The 17835-nt window shown below is 44.7% G+C and overlaps 1 protein-coding gene across 2 annotated transcripts in view; it reads left to right on the top strand.

The window, feature by feature from the left end:
* Window positions 1-17835, top strand: part of SLIT3 (slit guidance ligand 3) — a 620113-nt gene that overhangs the window by 586736 nt on the left and 15542 nt on the right. For both annotated transcript variants that reach the window (XM_029218173.1, XM_029218174.1), the window contains 2 exons: window positions 2367-2607; window positions 4603-4733. In XM_029218173.1, the coding sequence (XP_029074006.1) occupies window positions 2367-2607; window positions 4603-4733 (372 nt within the window). The remainder of the gene's footprint in view (window positions 1-2366; window positions 2608-4602; window positions 4734-17835) is intronic.

Below are 17835 nucleotides of genomic sequence, written 5' to 3'. Positions count from 1 at the left end.
GCTAACTCGGGGGGGGGGGGGTTGTTCTTCTTTCTCTAATTGCTTTAGGTTTAAGTTTAGGTTGTTTACTTGAGATTTTTCTTGTTTCTTGAGGTAGGCTTGTATTGCTATAAACTTCCCTCTTAGAACTGCTTTTGCTGCATCCCATAGGTTTTGGGTCGTCGTGTTTTCGTTGTCATTTGTTTCTAGGTATTTTTTGATTTCCTCTTTGATTTCTTCAGTGATCTCTTGGTTATTTAGTAGCATATTGTTTAGCCTCTATGTGTTTGTATTTTTTTTACAGTTTTTTCCTGTAATTGATATCTAGTCTCATAGCATTGTGGTTGGAAAAGATACCTGATACAATTTCAATTTTCTTAAATTTACCAAGGCTTGATTTGTGACCCAAGATATGGTCTATCCTGGAGAATGTTCCACCAGCACTTGAGAAGAAAGTGTATTCTGTTTTTTTGGATGGAATGTCCTATAAATATCAATTAAGTCCATCTTGTCTGATGTGTCATTTAAAGCTTGTGTTTCCTTATTTATTTTCATTATGGATGATCTGTTCACTGGTGAAAGTGGCATGTTAAAGTCCCCTACTATTATTGTGTTACTGTCCATTTCCCCGTTTATGGCTGTTAGCATTTGCCTTACGTATTGAAGTGCTCCGATGTTGGGTGCGTATTTACAATTGTTATATCTTCTTCTTGGATTGATCCCTTGATCATTATGTAGTGTCCTTCTTTGTCTCTTGTAATAGTCTTTGTTTTAAAGTCTGTTTTGTCTGATATGATAATTGCTACTCCAGCTTTCTTTTGACTTCCATTTGCATGGAATATCTTTTTCCATCCCCTCACTTTCAGTCTGTATGTGTCCCTAGATCTGAAGTGGGTCTCTTGTAGATAGCATACATACAGGTCTTATTCTTCTATCCATTCAGCCAGTGTACGTCTTTTGGTTGGAGTATTTAATCCATTTACATTTAAGGTAATTATTGATATGTATATTCCTATTACCATTTTCTTAATTGTCTTGTGTTTGTTTTTGTAGGTCTTTTCCTTCTCTTGTGTTTCCTGCCTAGAGAAGTTCCTTTAGCATTTGTTGTAAAGCTGGTTTGGTGGTGCTGAATTCTCTTAATGGGGGCTACTCTTCGTTGCGGTGCATGGGCTTCTCATTGTGGTGGCTTCTCTTGTTGCAGAGCACGGGCTCTAGTCATGCAGACTCCAGTAGTTGCAGCACACGGGCTGAGTAGTTGCAGCATGTGGGCTCTCGGGCACATGGGCTCAGTAGTTGTGGCTTGCGGGCTCTAGAGCGCAGGCTCAGTAGTTGTGGTGCACGGGCTTAGTTGCTACGCGGTGTGTGGGATCTTCCTGGACCAGGTATCGAACCCATGTCCCCTGCATTGGCAGGCAGATTCTTATCCACTGCGCTACCAGGGAAGTCCTCCAGAACTCTTTTTATCTAGCAAACTGAAACTCTGTACCCAATTAAACAACATTTTCCTGTTCCCCCTCCCCTGGCCTCAGCAGCCACCATTCTTTTTTAATTTATTGGCCGCACCATGTGGCATGTGGGATCTTAGTTCCCTGGTTAGGGATTGAACCCACGCCCCCTGCATTGGAAGCATGGAGTCTTAACCCCTGGACCACCAGCGAAGTCCCCCAGCAGCCACCATTCTACTTTCTGTTTCCATGAGTTTAACCACTCTGGGTACTTCATATGAGTGGAATCAGACAGCATTTGTCTTTTTCTATCTGCTTCTTTGACTTAGTATAATCTCCTCAAGGTGCATCCATACTGTAGCATGTGTCAGAATGCCCTTTTCAAGGCTGAGTGTTATTCCCTTGTGTGTATGTACCCCGTTTTGCTTATCCACTGATCCATGGCTGGATGAGAATATGCACTTTCAACAAATTCATTGCAGGCAGTTCTGACGACGCTGAAATTGAGGACCTGTGCTCTAGTCCAACTCCGTTATTTTAAAAATGGGAGGGCTTCCCTGGTGGCGCAGTGGTTGGGGGTCCACCTGCCGATGCAGGGGACGCGGGTTCATGCCCCGGTCCGGGAGCATCCCACTTGCCACGGAGCAGCTGGGCCCGTGGACCATGGCCACTGGGCCTGTGCGTCCGGAGCCTGTGCTCCGTGACGGGAGGGGCCATGACAGTGAGAGGCCCACGTACTGGGGGGAAAAAAAAAGGGGGGGGGGGAAATCTGGGGCTTAGAGAAGGATCAGGCCTTGCCCCAGTCACTAGCAGGGCTGGAACTAGTCTCAGTTCCCTCTCATGCCACGGTCTCTGCTAGGGGCTCTTTGGCCTAAATAACTTGATGTCTCCTCTCACCGTTCCCCATCTTCCCTGCCCCCATCCTCCTCTCCTCCCTCCCAGCGGGCTCTACTGCGAGCACCCCCCGCCCATGGTCCTGCTACAGACAAGCCCCTGCGACCAGTACGAGTGCCAGAACGGGGCCCAGTGCATTGTGGTGCAGCAGGAGCCCACCTGCCGCTGCCCCCCGGGCTTCGCTGGCCCAAGGTGCGAGAAGCTCATCACCGTCAACTTCGTGGGCAAGGACTCCTACGTGGAACTGGCCTCCGCCAAGGTCCGGCCCCAGGCCAACATCTCCCTGCAGGTGCGCCCCACCCACCCAGCCCTTGGAAGGACCCTAACATGCCCCCAAGCCCTGATTGTTCCAAGAACAGATGGGACACCCCAGATCACAGCAGTCCTGCCCCCTTCCCTACACATCATAAGGGACAACTCACAGCTTGGGGAGACCGGGACCAGCTCTGTCCAGAGGGTTCTATAGACAGCTCCTGACCAGCTCTCACTGCAAAGAGCAGCCCCCACTCCAGCCTCATTCATTCTTTTCTCTAGGAAATATTCATTCAACTATTACATGCCAGACACTGTGCGCTGGGGATTCAATGGTGGACAAGACAGGCAAAGCCCCTTGCCCAGGGCAGGATGACAACCCTGGGTGTTGTGGGAGCACATGGGCGGGGCAGTGATACCAGCCTACTGGGAAGAATCAGGGAAGGCTCCCCAGAGGCAATGAGAACTAAGCTGAGATCTGAAGGATGAGTAAGAGTTTGCCTGGAGAAGGGCAGAAGGGTGAGGGGCTGATGGTGCAGGATGAAGGGGGGTGGTGCATTCGAGCCTCAGAGATCAGCATGTGCAAAGGCCCAGAGGCACAAGGGAGCAGGGCATTTTTCGGGGAACAGGAAACCGTTCAGTATGAACCAAATTCTTTTCCAACTAACTTCTGTCAAGTTCCTTACCTATGGACCTGACTAGTTCTTCCAGACTACAGTTCTGGGTGACCTCAATGCTGTTGGGGGGCAGAGGGAGAAGGGAAGGGGTATGATAAAGAGCAGGCCCCTGCCTGTAGGCTCAGTGGGCAGGGGGTACCCCAGAGACACAGCTAGAGGGTGCAGGCCAGTTAGTGGCTCCGCCACATAGCATTAGGTAAGGCTAATGCTTTCTTCCTCCTGGTTATGGCCACACTAGCCCAGGTTTAAGCTTATGGAGAAAATATTCATTCAACAAAGATCCACTGGGCATCCACCCCTGCCAAGTACCATTCAAGGCACTGGGGCTGCAGAGATGTATGAACGTTCACACGGCCTCACCTCGTGGGGCCTACAGTCCAGCGGGCAAGCCTCTGAGATGGGGGTTGACCCCAGGCACACACAAGAAAGAAGCTCTGGTTGCCATCACTGCCCTCGCCCCTGGTCCCCTCGTCGCCGTCCTGCCTTCGTCCCTCAGTCCCAGACACCCAGGGACGCAAGTGTTACATCCCAATAACCAGAGCAGCACCCAGTGCCCCGGACAGCCCAGTGTCCTGTCAGAGCCCCTGCTCCCCGTCAGCTTCATGGGCAAGGGCTCCTACGTGGACCTGGGCTCTGCCAAGGTCTGGCCCCAGGCCGACATCAGCTGCTCCTGGGCTAGGCAGTGGGGCCAAGAGGCTGGTCAGAGAGCCCCACCCTGGTGCCCCGTGCCTGGCAAACAGACGCCCTCTGGGCAGCAGCTTTGAGACCAGTGCTTCTCAGCCTGGCAACACTTTAGAACCTCCTGGGGCACTTCATATCTTTGCCTGCGTCTGACCTCTGGAGATCTGTATGCAAGTGGTTTGAGGTAAAGCCCAGATGCTGTGTTTTTAAAAAGTCCCTAGGTGACACTTAACACACTGCCTGGTTCATAGTAAACACAGAATTAAGTGGTAACGGGTAGTATTTTGTTTATAATTGTTATTATACTTTATACAGAGAGACCAAGGCCCCAAGAGGCTAGATCAGAGCTCAGGGCTCCAGGCATTTTTATATATGTATATATATATATATATATATATACACACACACACACACACACACACACGTACATAAAAACACAGCAGCACATAAAGGGGACTCCATAAATATTTGCTTAATTGCTCAATCAGCATTTCCTGGAGCATTAAGTATAGGCCTTCCTTATGGAAATGAACAGACTAGATGAAGGAGGAAATACGGACATGAATTCAGATCCAGGGCTCGTTCAGAAGAGGCCGCCTGGAAGAGGGCTCTGTGAGGCGGGGACGGGAGAGGTGGGGACTCAGGGCAGCCCTGACCCTCGTGACTCCCTCCAGGTGGCCACGGACAAGGACAACGGCATCCTTCTCTACAAGGGAGACAATGACCCCCTGGCACTGGAGCTGTACCAGGGCCACGTGAGGCTCGTCTACGACAGCCTGAGCTCCCCGCCGACCACGGTGTACAGGTGAGGACCAAAGTCCCGCCCCCATTGCACAAGCCCCCGTCGCATCTTCGCGCCTGCTTCCAGCACTAGGAGAAGATGCCAGGACGGCTTTGGTGCCGCCTCTCCCTGCCCCCCCCCCCACACACACTTTCCGCTGGCACAGAGTGGCGGGTGGGAGCGAGAGAGGTGGTCTCGGAGGAAGAGGCAGGAGTGGAAGGGCGGAAGGCAGACCCCGTGGGGAGATGACACCTCATTACCATAAGGTAGATGGCCAGCTGGCTACTGGGCCGGAGCCTGTGCTCCAGTGGGGACGAGGCTGCTTAACGAGATGCCCTTTTCAAAACGTCATCCTAATCTTGTATTAGTTTAAGAAAGAAAACGGGGAGATGAGCATGGAACTCAAGGGGAAGATATTCCAGAGCACGGAGGGAGCAGGACTCCTCAAGTGACTTTCAAACTGTTCTAAAGGACAGTTTTTCCTAAACTGCAGTCTTTCCAACCATCACCCTGATTTTTGCATTATCAGTATGTCAGCTGGGCTGTTACCTAACACGCTACCTTACGTCGGCTTTAAATCTGTTCACTTTTTAAATTTAGCTTCAGCTTGAGTAACAGCATCTGTGAAATCACAGCTCTGCTAGTTCAACATGTTAGAATTTTCTCCTACTTCTCAGTAAAATGAATTCTAAACTATTAACATTTAAAAATTATTTTAGTTACAAATATTTTTATAATACTTATAAAAGTAGCTCCTCGAGTGAGAAATGTTTGTCTGTGTTACACTTAAAATCACGTAGAACCTCCCGTGGAAGGAGAGCCTTTACTTGGGGAAAACATAGGGTGTGAGAGAGATCCACATCCAGAGGCCAGCCCTTCCCCTCTGGAAGCGAGAGCACATTTGATCAGGGTGAGTGAAGGGCAGCATTTTTTCCCAGTAACTAAATCCCTTCTTCAATCAAAACTTTACATGGAACTCCATCATATTAAACGCACAGAAGCAAAGCTGCCCTGCAGGGCTGTGGGGGGAGCAAAGTTTCCTCCTTCACACAAACTCTCACGAAGGCCCCCAATACACCTCCAACAAACCCAGTTGAAAACCATTGGTGCAAACCAGTGGTTCTCGAGGTGAAGCCCCAGAGCAGCAGCGGCAACAGCAGCCAGGAACTTGTTAGAAAAATGCACATCTTCAGATGTGCTCTGAAGCTCTGGGGTCAGGCCCAGCCACCGGTTTTAGGGGGCCTCTAGGTGAGTCTGAGAAGTGCTAGCTAACCCACGAAGGCTTCCTGGAGAAGGAGCCATTTGCAAGGGGTCTTGAAGAATTTGTGTGATCAGGGAGAGCAGTGGGCCAGCAGGCTGGGAGAACAGCAGCGACAAGCCTGAGGGACAATGAAAAGGCAGCGACCAGAGAAGAAGGTTTCACGACAGAGGGTGGCTGGAGGGAAGACCAGCCAGGTTAGGACAGCAGGTACCATGGATGTCCCGGGAGCCTCTGAGTTCCCTGGAGCCAGGGCCTCCTAACACCTCTGTTCCTGGGGCTGCTGGTCATGGGTGAAGTGCAGAGGAGAGAGAGCCGGGTGCAGGGCCAGGGCAGCCCTACATAAAGCCTGGGGCGTCGGACACATCTGGGCTTGGCCAAGTTACTCCACCTCTTGCCTCCGTGTTCTCCCCGGTGTGCTGTGCATGACAGCACCACGTCCCTCCAGGGGTGTTCCTGGGGGCTGAGGGTTGAGAAAGCACTTGGCAAGTTGACCCTGTACGTGGGCAGGTGAAGGACAGAAGGTGACAGCCAGACTCTGGAGCAGCTGGGCTCTGTCCAGAGCTTGGGGACCTTCCCTGCCCTTCCCACACCGATGTTAGCTGTTGGTTTGGTAGAGAGGTGTGTTGTTGGTAGGAATGTTGGAACGCTCTGCTGTTGTCTTAATCAGGATGGGAAGAATGAATCAGGAACCCAGAGAATTGCCATCTCCAGCCCTTGTCAGGGAGTCAGGTGAGAGTTAGCAGGTGGCCCTGGGGAGGCCCCCGGCCCCTTCTCTTACCCATGGGAGGAACCAAGTAAAGGATGTTCCTGCCAGGATCCTCATGCCAAGCCTGGTGACACATATTTAGTGCCCTTCAGCCCCAAATCCTAAAGGGCCCAAGTCTCTAAGAGTCTCATATTAAAAATGGTTTTGCGGGAACTTCCCTGGTGGGCCAGTGGTTAAGATTCCGAGCTTCTGATGCAGGGGGCGGGTTTGATCCCTGATCGGGGAACTAAGATACCACGTGCCATGCAGCGCAGCCAAAAAAAAAAAAAAATTGGTTTTGCATCCAAATACTTTTCTCTGGGCAGCCCTGCTTTTGCCCCAACACTGCACGCTTTCACTCACCTCAGAAACGTCTCTCAGGCATTGTTACTGAATCAGGGCCAGGTGCTTACCGCTCAAAAATCAATACTCGAGAGAGAGGCAAATGTTGGTAGAAAGGAAAGTTGCTTTTTTAATCAGAATGCTGGCAATCTGGGGAGATGGCGGACTCAGTGTCCCCCAAAAACCACATCTGAAGATTCCTCTTGGCCGTGAAAGTTTTCAAAGGGAAAAACGGAAGCAGTCTCAGTTAATCATTGAGACGGGGGGGGGGGGGGTGTCACAGTCATCACCATCTCCGACTATGTGCAGACTTGTCGACTTCTTTTGATTTTTCTTTAGATGCTATCTGGCTTACACAGTTTGTTTGTGAGATGACTGAAGGGGGAAGCTAGGGAAGAGATCTGGGCATCTGTTAATTACTTATTCATGTCTACTTCTGTGATCTATGGAAAGAACCAACAGATTGGGCAGAGTATCATGCGATCAAAAGATCTGAAAGGTGTGCTAGGGCTGGAGATGAGTAGAGCATGGGGGTGCAAGTTTAAGATTAGTGACAAGACAAAGGGGGCCTCCTGCGAGAGTTCTTTCCTGCCAGGAGCTGCTTACAAGCACCTCGTGTGGGTCCTGGGCTGGGTGTAGGAGCCGCGGCGTTCAGGAAAACACAATCCAGGGAGAAAGGCAGACATGTAAATAAGCACCTGTTGCCTGAGCAGGATAAAATAGGTCTCACAGGAGACGCCAGTGCATGCTGTGGGCACAGTGAAGAAGCAGCAGATGGCTGGTTCTGCTTAGAGGACCAGGAAAGGCTCCCTGGAGGAAGAGGTGATGTTTGAGCTGAGATGTGAGCTATGGCTCATGAGCATTTCCGCGGGATCTGGGGAAGGGGAGACTCCATCGGTATACAAGGAAGCCATGCTGGGGTTAACAGAGGGCACAGGCCCAGCTGACAAGTGGCTGATGGGACCAGGAGGCCATCCCAGCCTCAAAATGAGATCTCCTCCTCAGTCAGTAGCGAGCTCTGGCCTCCAAAGCCTCAGAGCCAGGGAGGCAAACCAAGGCTGGTCTGCGGTCTGCCCACCGCGGCCCCCAGCAGGGATGTACAGGCCTGGAGCAGCTGGGTTCCATGCCCTCCTTCCTGGGGGTGCCCAGCGGGAGTCACAGGTGGTGAGGTTCTCTTCCAGGCCCGAGGGAAATACACAAAAACCCACCCAAGCCCTACCTGCCCCAGAATGGGGACAGACTGCACTGTTCCTAACTTCCAAGATTTGTCTGAGGAGCAAACTCCCCTGCCTTCAAGGCCCAAGGGGCTGAGTGAGCTGACAGACTTGGGGGAAATGAGGCCCAATAGAGAGTGGTGGGGACTGTGGTAGCTTGGAGGGTATGGCTCTAGCAGATGCAGCTGTGTGGGATGCAGCTTCTTCTCAAAAGAAGCTAGAAATTCAGGGTTTCTATGTAAAATGCTTCAGGGTTTAAATGTTGGCCATTTAAAAACACCCCAGGAGACCTCTCTTTGGCAAGCAGTGCATGCTCCCTTTGTCTTAATTACCACAAACCCATCCATTGCCAGGTCTTTTTCTCATCCGCAAGCCCCGGACATGCGTCATCACTCCTGTTTTAGAGATGAGAAACTTGATGCTCAGATGCATCCTTGGCACAAGAGGCCAGGAAGTGGCAGAGCTGCGATTTAGATCCAGGCCAGGCTCCCAGCAGAACCCGCTCTCCCACATGCTGGGGCATGAAAGGCGGGGCCTAGAGAGGGAGTATGGCCCTGCTCCGATGGTCCAGGAGTCCAGGGTTGCTGCGGTGCCGGCTGACGTCTCAGGCTGCTGCCTGACCGGAATCCTGGGAACTCTTTGTGAGGCTCTGTCGCCACCTAGTGGTCACACCTCAGCATCCAGGTGAGCACGCCTAGTGCATCGAGGAATGACCATTTGTCCCAGGGTGGTGTGGGGTCCTAGGCCTTGGGAGCTTGGATTCTGCTTCTACCAGCCCCACTTTAAGACTTCAGACTAGACACAGTCTCTGAGGCTTAGGTCTCATTTCTAAAATGGAGAAAAAATGGTACATCCCACCCGAGGGTTGTTAGGGTTAAATGAGAGAATGCAGGTACCCAGCCTAGTTCAGCTTTCAACACATGTCTCCTCCCCCGGCCCCCAACAACTGTCATTAAAAGCAGAAGAGAACTCTATGGGCCACCCTTGGCCAACATATGTTCTCATGCCAGTCCCAGACAGGGGCCGCCCAGCCTGGCCCTGGCACCGCCAAAGCTTCCCACCTCCCACTCGATGCTGGTTCATCGAGCTTAGAGGATAACAACAAAGACTGTCAGAGCCCCTCTCTCCCCTGAAGTCCCTGAGTATCCTTCCAGGAGACTAATTCCTGGGCCTTGGAACCACAGTAGGATCATCTCTTTTAGAGTTCAGAGCAGGTTGGTTTTGAGTTTGTTGTCCTTTTCCCAATTTTTTTCTCTTTTGTAGCAGCAAAGCCATTTTTCCCATCCATACTTCAAAGGCCAAGATTTTAAATAAATAAAGAAATAAAAGTAGAAATGGAACCATTGTGATTTGCAATGGTCCCAAACCAAACCTCCAGGGACCACATTTGAAAACCACCAGCTTTAGGCATTATTTCCAGGAGACCCTGGTTAGGATACGCCAGGAAGAAGGTGACCTATTAACCCACAAGCACCTACTGGCACAGACAAGGTTATGGTAAGTTTCCATTTGGAATCAATCCTTAATTTTTTTAATTGAGATATAGTTGATGCGTAACATACTGGTTTCAGGTGTACAACAATTCGATATTTGTGTATATAGTGAAATGATCACCACAGTAAGTCTAGTTAACATCCATCAGCATATATAGTTATAATTTTTCTTCTTGTGATGAGAACTTGTAAGATCTACTGTCTTAGCAACTTTCAAATATAGAATATTATTAACTGTAGTCACCATGCTGTAGATAACACCCCCAGGACTTATTTGTCTTATAGCTGGAAGTTCGTACCTTTTGACCCACTTCACCCATTTCGCCTACCCCCCACCCCCGGCAACAACCAGTCTCTCCTCTGAACCTACAAGCTCAGGTTTTTTTCATTTTGTTTTGTTTTACAATAGATTCCACATAGAAGGTAGGTCATATAGTATTTGCTTTTCTCTCTCTGACTTATTTACTTAGCATAATGCCCTCAAGGTCCATTCATGTTGTCACAAATGGTAAGATTTGCTTCCTTTTTATGGCTGAGTAGTATTCCACTGTACACACATATATACCACATTTTCTTTATCTGTTCTTCCACGGATGGACACTTAGATTGCTTCCATGCCTTGGCTATTGTAAGTAATGTTACAATGGACGTGGAGGTGCAAATATTTAGTGAGTGTTTTTGTTTCCTTCAGATAAATACCCAGAAGTGGAACTGCTGGATCATACGGTAGTTTTAAGTTTCTGAGGAACCTTTATACTGTTTTCCATAGTGGCTGCACCAACTTACATTCCCTCTAATAGTGCACAAGAGTTCCCTTTTCTCCACATCTTCATGAACACTTGTTATCTCTTCTCCTTTTGATAGTAGCCATTCTAACAGGTGTGAGGTGACGTCTCATTGTGGTTGTGATGTACACTCCCCTGACACTTAGTGAGCACCTTTTCGTGTACCTGTTGGACATCTCTATGAATTCTTTGGGAAAATGTTTATTCAAATCTTCTGCCCATTTTTTAATCAGTTTGTTTGGGTTTTTGCTGTTGAGATGTATGAGTTCTTTATATATTTTGGATATTAATCCCTTATCAGATATATGATTTGCAGATACTTTCTCCCATTTACTAGGTTGCCTTTTCACTTTGTTGATGATTTCCTTTGCTGCCCAGAAGGTTTTCAGTGTGGTGTAGTCCCACATATTTTGTTTCTTGTGCTTTTTGGTGTCAAATCCAAAAAATCATCACCAAGACAATGTCAAGGAGCGTACCACCTTTGTTTTCTTCTAGGAGTTTTATGGTTTCAGGTCTTATGTTCAAGTCCTTAATCCATTTTCAGTTAATTTTTGTAGATGGTGTAAGATAGTGGTACCGTTTCGTACTTTTGTATGTGCCTGCCCATTTTTCTCAGCACCATTTGTTGAAGAGACTGTCGTTTCCGCTTTTTATATTCTTGGGTACTTTGTTGTAAATTAATTGACCACATATGCATGAGTTTATTTCTGGACTCCCTATTCAGTTCCATTGATCTATGTGTCGGTTTTTATGCCAGTATCACACTATTTTGATTACTATAGTTTTGTAATATATATAGTTTAAAATCAGGGAGAGTGATTCCTCCAGCTTTTTCTTTCTCAAGATTGCTTTGGCTATTCAGAGTCTTTTATGGTTTCATACAAATTTTAGGAGTGTTCTATTCCTGTAAAAAATGCCACTGCACTTTTGATAGGGATTGCACTTAATTTGTAGACTGCTTTGGGTACTATGAACATTTTAACACTACTGATTCTTCCAATCCATGAGCACTGAACATCTTTCCATTTATTTTTGTCTCCTTCACTTTCTTTCATCAATGTCTTAACAGTTTTAATTGTACAGGTTTTATACCTCCTCAGTTAATTTTCTACAGGTATTTTATTCTTTTTGATGTGATTGTAAATGGGATTGTTTTCTTAATTTCTCTTTCTGATAGTTCACTATTAGTGTATAGAAATGCAACTGATTTTTTTTTTGCTTTTTTTAATTGAAGTATTGTTGATTTACAGTGTTGTGTTAGTTTCCGGTGTACAGCAAAGTTATTCAGTTATGTGTGTGTCTGTGTGTGTGTGTGTATATATATATATATATATATATATATATATTCTTTTTCAGATTCTTTTCCCAGATAGGTTATTATAAAATATTAAGTATCGTTCCGTGTGCTATACAGTAGATCCTTGTTGTTTATCTATTTTATATATAGTAGTGTGTATATATTACTCCCAAATTCCTAATTTATCCCTCCCCTGCACCTTTCTCCTTTGGTAACCATAAGTTTGTTTTCTGTGCCTGTGAGTCTGTTTCTGTTTTGTACATAAGTTCATTTATGTCATTTTTTTTAGATTCCACATATAAATGATAGCATATGATATTTTTCTTTCCCGGTCTGACGTACTTCACTTACAGTGATAATCTCTAGGTCCATCCATGTTGCTGCAATTGGGATTATTTCATTCTTTTTTATGGCTGAGTAGTATTCCATTGTATATATGTACCACATCTTTATCCATTCATCTACTGATGGACATTTAGCTTGCTTCCATGTCTTGGCTATTGTGAATAGCACTGCAATGAACACTAGGGCTGCAGTGAACATGTATCTTTTTGAGTTATGGTTTTCTCTGGATATATACCCAGGAGTGGGATTGCAGGATCATATGGCAGTCCTATTTTTAGTTTTTGAAGGAACCTCCAAACTGTTCTCCATAGTGGCTGTACCAAGTTACATACCCACCAACAGTATAGAAGGGTTCCCTTTTCTCCACACCCTCTCCAGCATTTATGATTTGTGAACTTTTCGATGATGGCCATTCTGACTGGTGTGAGGTGATACTTCATCATAGTTTTGATTTGCACTTCTCTAATAATTAGCAACGTTTAGAATCTTTTCATGTGCCTTTTGGCCATCTGTATGTCTTCTTTGGAGAAATGTCTATTTAGATCTTCTGCCCATTTTCTGGTTGGGTTATTTGTATTTTTGATATTGAACTGTATGAGCTGTTTGTGTATTTTTGAGATTAATCCCTTGTCAGTTCCATCATATGCAAATATTTTCTCCCATTCTGTGGGTTTTCTTTCTATTTTGTTTATGGTTTCCCTTGCTGAGCAAAAGCTTTTAAGTTGAATTAGGTCTCATTTGTTTACTTTTGGTTTTATTTTCATTACCCTAGGAGACTGCTCCAAAAAGATATTGCTGCTATTTATGTCAGAGTGTTCTGCCTATGTTTTCATCTAGGAGTTTTATAGTATCCAGTCTTACACTTCAGTCTTCAATCCATTTTGAGTTTATTTTTCGGTATAGTGCTAGAGAATGTTCTAATTTCATTTTTTTTTTACAAGTGGCTCCAGTTTTCCCAGCACCACTTACTTAAGAGACTGTCTTTTCTCCACTGTATATTCTTGTCTCCTTTCTTGTAGATAAATTGACCATAGGTACGTGGGTTTATCTCTGAGCTTTCTATCATGTTCCACTGATCTATAAGTCTGTCTTTGTGCTGGCAGAATACTGTTTTGATGACTATAGCTTTGTAGTATAGTCTGAAGTCAGGGAGCCTGATGGCTCCAGTTCCATTTTTCTTTCTTAAGGTTGTTTTGCTATTCAGGAGCTTTTGTGTTTCCATACAAATTTTTAGATTTTTTGTCCTACTTCTGTGAAAAATGCCATTTGTAATTTGATAGGGAATGCACTGAATCTGCAGATTGCTTTGGTTAGTATATTCATTTTCACAAACTTGATTCTTCCAATCCAAGAACATGGTATATCTCTCCATCTGTTTGTCTCATCTTTGATTTCTTCAATCAGCATCTTATAGTTTTGGGAGTACAGGTCTTCTGTCTCCTTAGGTAGGTTTATTCCTAGGTTTTTGTTGTTTTTTTTTTTTGATCCAGCTGGTGTAATTTATTTATTTATTTATTTACATCTTTATTGGAGTATAATTGCTTTACAATGGTGTGTTAGTTTCTGCTTTATAACAAAGTGAATCAGTTACACATATACATATGTTCCCATATCTCTTCCCTCTTGCATCACGCTCCCTCCCACCCTCCGTATCCCACCCCTCCAGGAGGTCACACAGCACTGAGCTGATCTCCCTGTGCTATGCGGCTGCTTCCCACTAGCTATCTACCTTACGTATGGTAGTGTATATATGTCCATGCCTCTCTCTCGCTTTGTCACAGCTTACCCTTCCCCCTCCCCATATCCTCAAGTCCATTCTCTAGTAGGTCTGTGTCTTTATTCCTGTCTTACCCCTAGGTTATTCATGACATTTTTTTTTCTTAAATTCCATATACATGTGTTAGCATACGGTATTTGACTTTCTCTTTCTGACTGACTTCACTGTATGACAGACTCTAGGTCCATCCACCTCATTACAAATAGCTCAATTTCGTTTCTTTTTATGGCTGAGTAATACTCCATTGTATATATGTGCCACATCTTCTTTATCCATTCATCTGATGATGGACACTTAGGTTGTTTCCATCTCCGGGCTATTGTAAATAGAGCTGCAGTGAACATTTTGGTACATGACTCTTTTGAATTATGGTTTTCTCAGGGTATATGCCCAGTAGTGGGATTGCTGGGTCATATGGTAGTTCTATTTGTAGTTTTTTAAGGAACCTCCATACTGTTCTCCACAGTGGCTGTATCAATTTACATTCCCACCAACACTGCAAGAGAGTTCCCTTTTCCCCACACCCTCTCCAGCATTTATTGTTTCTAGATTTTTTGATAATGGCCATTCTGACTGGTGTGAGATGATATCTCATTGTAGTTTTGATTTGTATTTCTCTAATGATTGATGAAGTTGAGCATTCTTTCATGTGTTTGTTGGCAGTCTGTATATCTTCTTTGGAGAAATGTCTATTTAGGTCTTCTGCCCATTTTTGGATTGGGTTGTTTGTTTTTTTGTTACTGAGCTGCATGAGCTGCTTATAAATTTTGGAGATTAATCCTTTGTCAGTTGCTTCATTTGCAAATATTTTCTCCCATTCTAAGGGTTGTCCTTTGGTCTTGTTTATGGTTTCCTTTGCTGTGCAAAAGCTTTGAAATTTCATTAGGTCCCATTTGTTTATTTTTGTTTTTATTTCCATTTCTCTAGGAGGTGGGTCAAAAAGGATCTTGCTGTGATTTATGTCATAGAATGTCCTGCCTATGTTTTCCACTAAGAGTTTGATAGTTTCTGGCCTTACATTTAGGTCTTTAATCCATTTTGAGCTATTTTTGTGTATGGTGTTAGGGAGTGATCTAATCTCATACTTTTACATGCACCTGTCCAGTTTTCACAGCACCACTTATTGAAGAGGCTGTCCTTTCTCCACTGTACATTCCTGCCTCCTTTATCAAAGATAAGGTGACCATATGTGCGAGGGTTTATCTCTGGGCTTTTCTATCCTGTTCCATTGATCTATCTTTCTGTTTTTGTGCCAGTACCATGCTGTCTTGATTACTGTAGCTTTGTAGTATAGTCTGAAGTCAGGGAGCCTGATTCCCCCAGCTCCGTTTTTCGTTCTCAAGGTTGCTTTGGCTATTCGGGGTCTTTTGTGTTTCCATACAAATTGTGAAATTTTTTGTTCTAGTTCTGTGAAAAATGCCAGTGGTAGTTTGATAGGGATTGCATTGAATGTGTAGATTGCTTTGGGTAGTAGAGTCATTTTCACAATGTTGATTCTTCCAATCCAAGAACATGGTATATCTCTCCATCTATTTGTATCGTATCTTTAATTTCTTTCGTCAGTGTCTTATAATTTTCTGCATACAGGTCTTTTGTCTCCTTAGGTAGGTTTATTCCTAGATATTTTATTCTTTTTGTTGCAGTGGTAAATGGGAGTGTTTTCTTGATTTCACTTTCAGATTTTTCATCATTAGTGTATAGGAATGCCAGAGATTTCTGTGCATTAATTTTGTATACTGCTACTTTACCAAATTCATTGATTAGCTCTAGTAGTTTTCTGGTAGCATCTTTAGGATTCTTTTTTTTTTTTTTTTCAGTACGCGGGCCTCTCACTGTTGTGGCCTCTCCCGGTGCGGAGCACAGGCTCCAGACACGCAGGCTCAGCGGCCATGGCTCACGGGCCTAGCCGCTCCACGGCACGTGGGAATCTTCCCAGACCAGGGCACGAACCCATGTCCCCTGCATCAGCAGGTGGACTCTCAACCACTGCGCCACCAGGGAAGCCCTAGGATTCTTAATGTACAGTACCATGTCATCTGCAAACAGTGACAGCTTTACTTCTTCTTTTCTCATTTGGCTTCCTTTTATTTCCTTTTCCTCTGATTGCTGTGGCTAAAACTTCCAAAACTATGTTGAATATAGTGGTGAGAGTGGGCATACCTTTTCTTCCTGATCTTAGTGGAAATGCTTTCGGTTTTTCACCATTGAGGACGATGTTGGCTGTAGGTTTGTCATATATGGCCTTTATTATGTTGAGGAAAGTTCCCTCTATGCCTACTTTCTGCAGGGTTTTTATCATAACTGGGTGTTGAATTTTGTCAAAAACTTTCTCTGCATCTACTGAGATGACCATATGGTTTTTCTCCTTCAATTTGTTAATATGGTTTATCACATTGATTGTTTTGCATATATTGAAGAATCCTTGCATTCCTGGAATAAACCCCACTTGATCATGGTGTATGATCCTTTTAATGTGCTGTTGGATTCTGTTTGCTAGTATTTTGTTGAGGATTTTTGCATCTATGTTCATCAGTGATATTGGCCTGTAGTTTTCTTTCTTTGTGACATCCTTGTCTGGTTTTGGTATCAAGGTGATGGTGGCCTCGTAGAATGAGTTTGGGAGTGTTCCTCCCTCTGCTATATTTTGGAAGGGTTTGAGAAGGGTAGGTGTTAGCTCTTCTCTAAATGTTTGATAGAATTCACCTATGAAGCCATCTGGTCCTGGGCTTTTGTTTGCTGGAAGATTTTTAATCACAGTTTCAATTTCAGTGCTTGTGATTGGTCTGTTCATATTTTCTATTTCTTCCTGATTCAGTCTTGGCAGATTGTGCATTTCTAAGAATTTGTCCATTTCTTCCAGGTTGTCCATTTTATTGGCATAGAGTTGCTTGTAGTAATCTCTCATGATCTTTTGTATTTCTGCAGTGTCAGTTGTTACTTCTCCTTTTTCATTTCTAATTCTATTGATTTGAGTCTTCTCCCTTTTTTTCTTGATGAGTCTGGCTAATGGTTTATCAATTTTGTTTATCTTCTCAAAGAAGCAGCTTTTAGTTTTATTGATCTTTGCTATCGTTTCCTTCATTTCTTTTTCATTTATTTCTGATGCGATCTTTATGATTTCTTTCCTTCTGCTAACTTTGGGGTTTTTTTTGTTCTTCTTTCTCTAATTGCTTTAGGTGCAAAGTTAGGTTGTTTATTCGAGATGTTTCCTGTTTCTTAAGGTAGGATTGTATTGCTATAAACTTCCCTCTTAGAACTGCTTTTGCTGCATCCCATAGGTTTTGGGCCGTCGTGTCTCCACTGTCATTTGTTTCTAGGTATTTTTTGATTTCTTCAGTGATCACTTCATTATTAAGTAGTGTATTGTTTAGCCTCCATGTGTTTGTATTTTTTACAGATCTTTTCCTGTAATTGATATCTAGTCTTATAGCATTGTGGTCAGAAAAGATACTTGAAACAATTTCAATGTTCTTATATTTACCAAGGCTTGATTTGTGACCCAAGATATGATCTATCCTGGAGAATGTTCCATGAGCACTTGAGAAAAATGTGTATTCTGTTGTTTTTGGATGGAGTGTCCTATAAATATCAATGAAGTCCATCTTGTTTAATGCATCATTTAAAGCTTGTGTTCCCTTATTTATTTTCATTTTGGATGATCTGTCCACTGGTGACAGTGGGGTGTTCAAGTCCCCTACTATGAATGTGTTACTGTCGATTTCCCCTTTTATGGCTGTTAGTATTTGCCTTATGTATTGAGGTGCTCCTATGTTAGGTGCATAAATATTTACACTTGTTATATCTTCTTCTTGGATCGATCCCTTGATCATTATGTAGTGTCCTTCTTTGTCTCTTCTAATAGTCTTT

The sequence above is a fragment of the Monodon monoceros genome, unplaced genomic scaffold, assembly GCF_005190385.1.
Source record: "Monodon monoceros isolate NGI ecotype Baffin Bay Population unplaced genomic scaffold, NGI_Narwhal_1 Super_Scaffold_12, whole genome shotgun sequence".
Classification (NCBI taxonomy): Eukaryota; Metazoa; Chordata; class Mammalia; order Artiodactyla; family Monodontidae; genus Monodon; species Monodon monoceros.
Note: the sequence above shows the minus strand (reverse complement) of the source record. Positions and strands in the feature narration are given on the sequence as shown.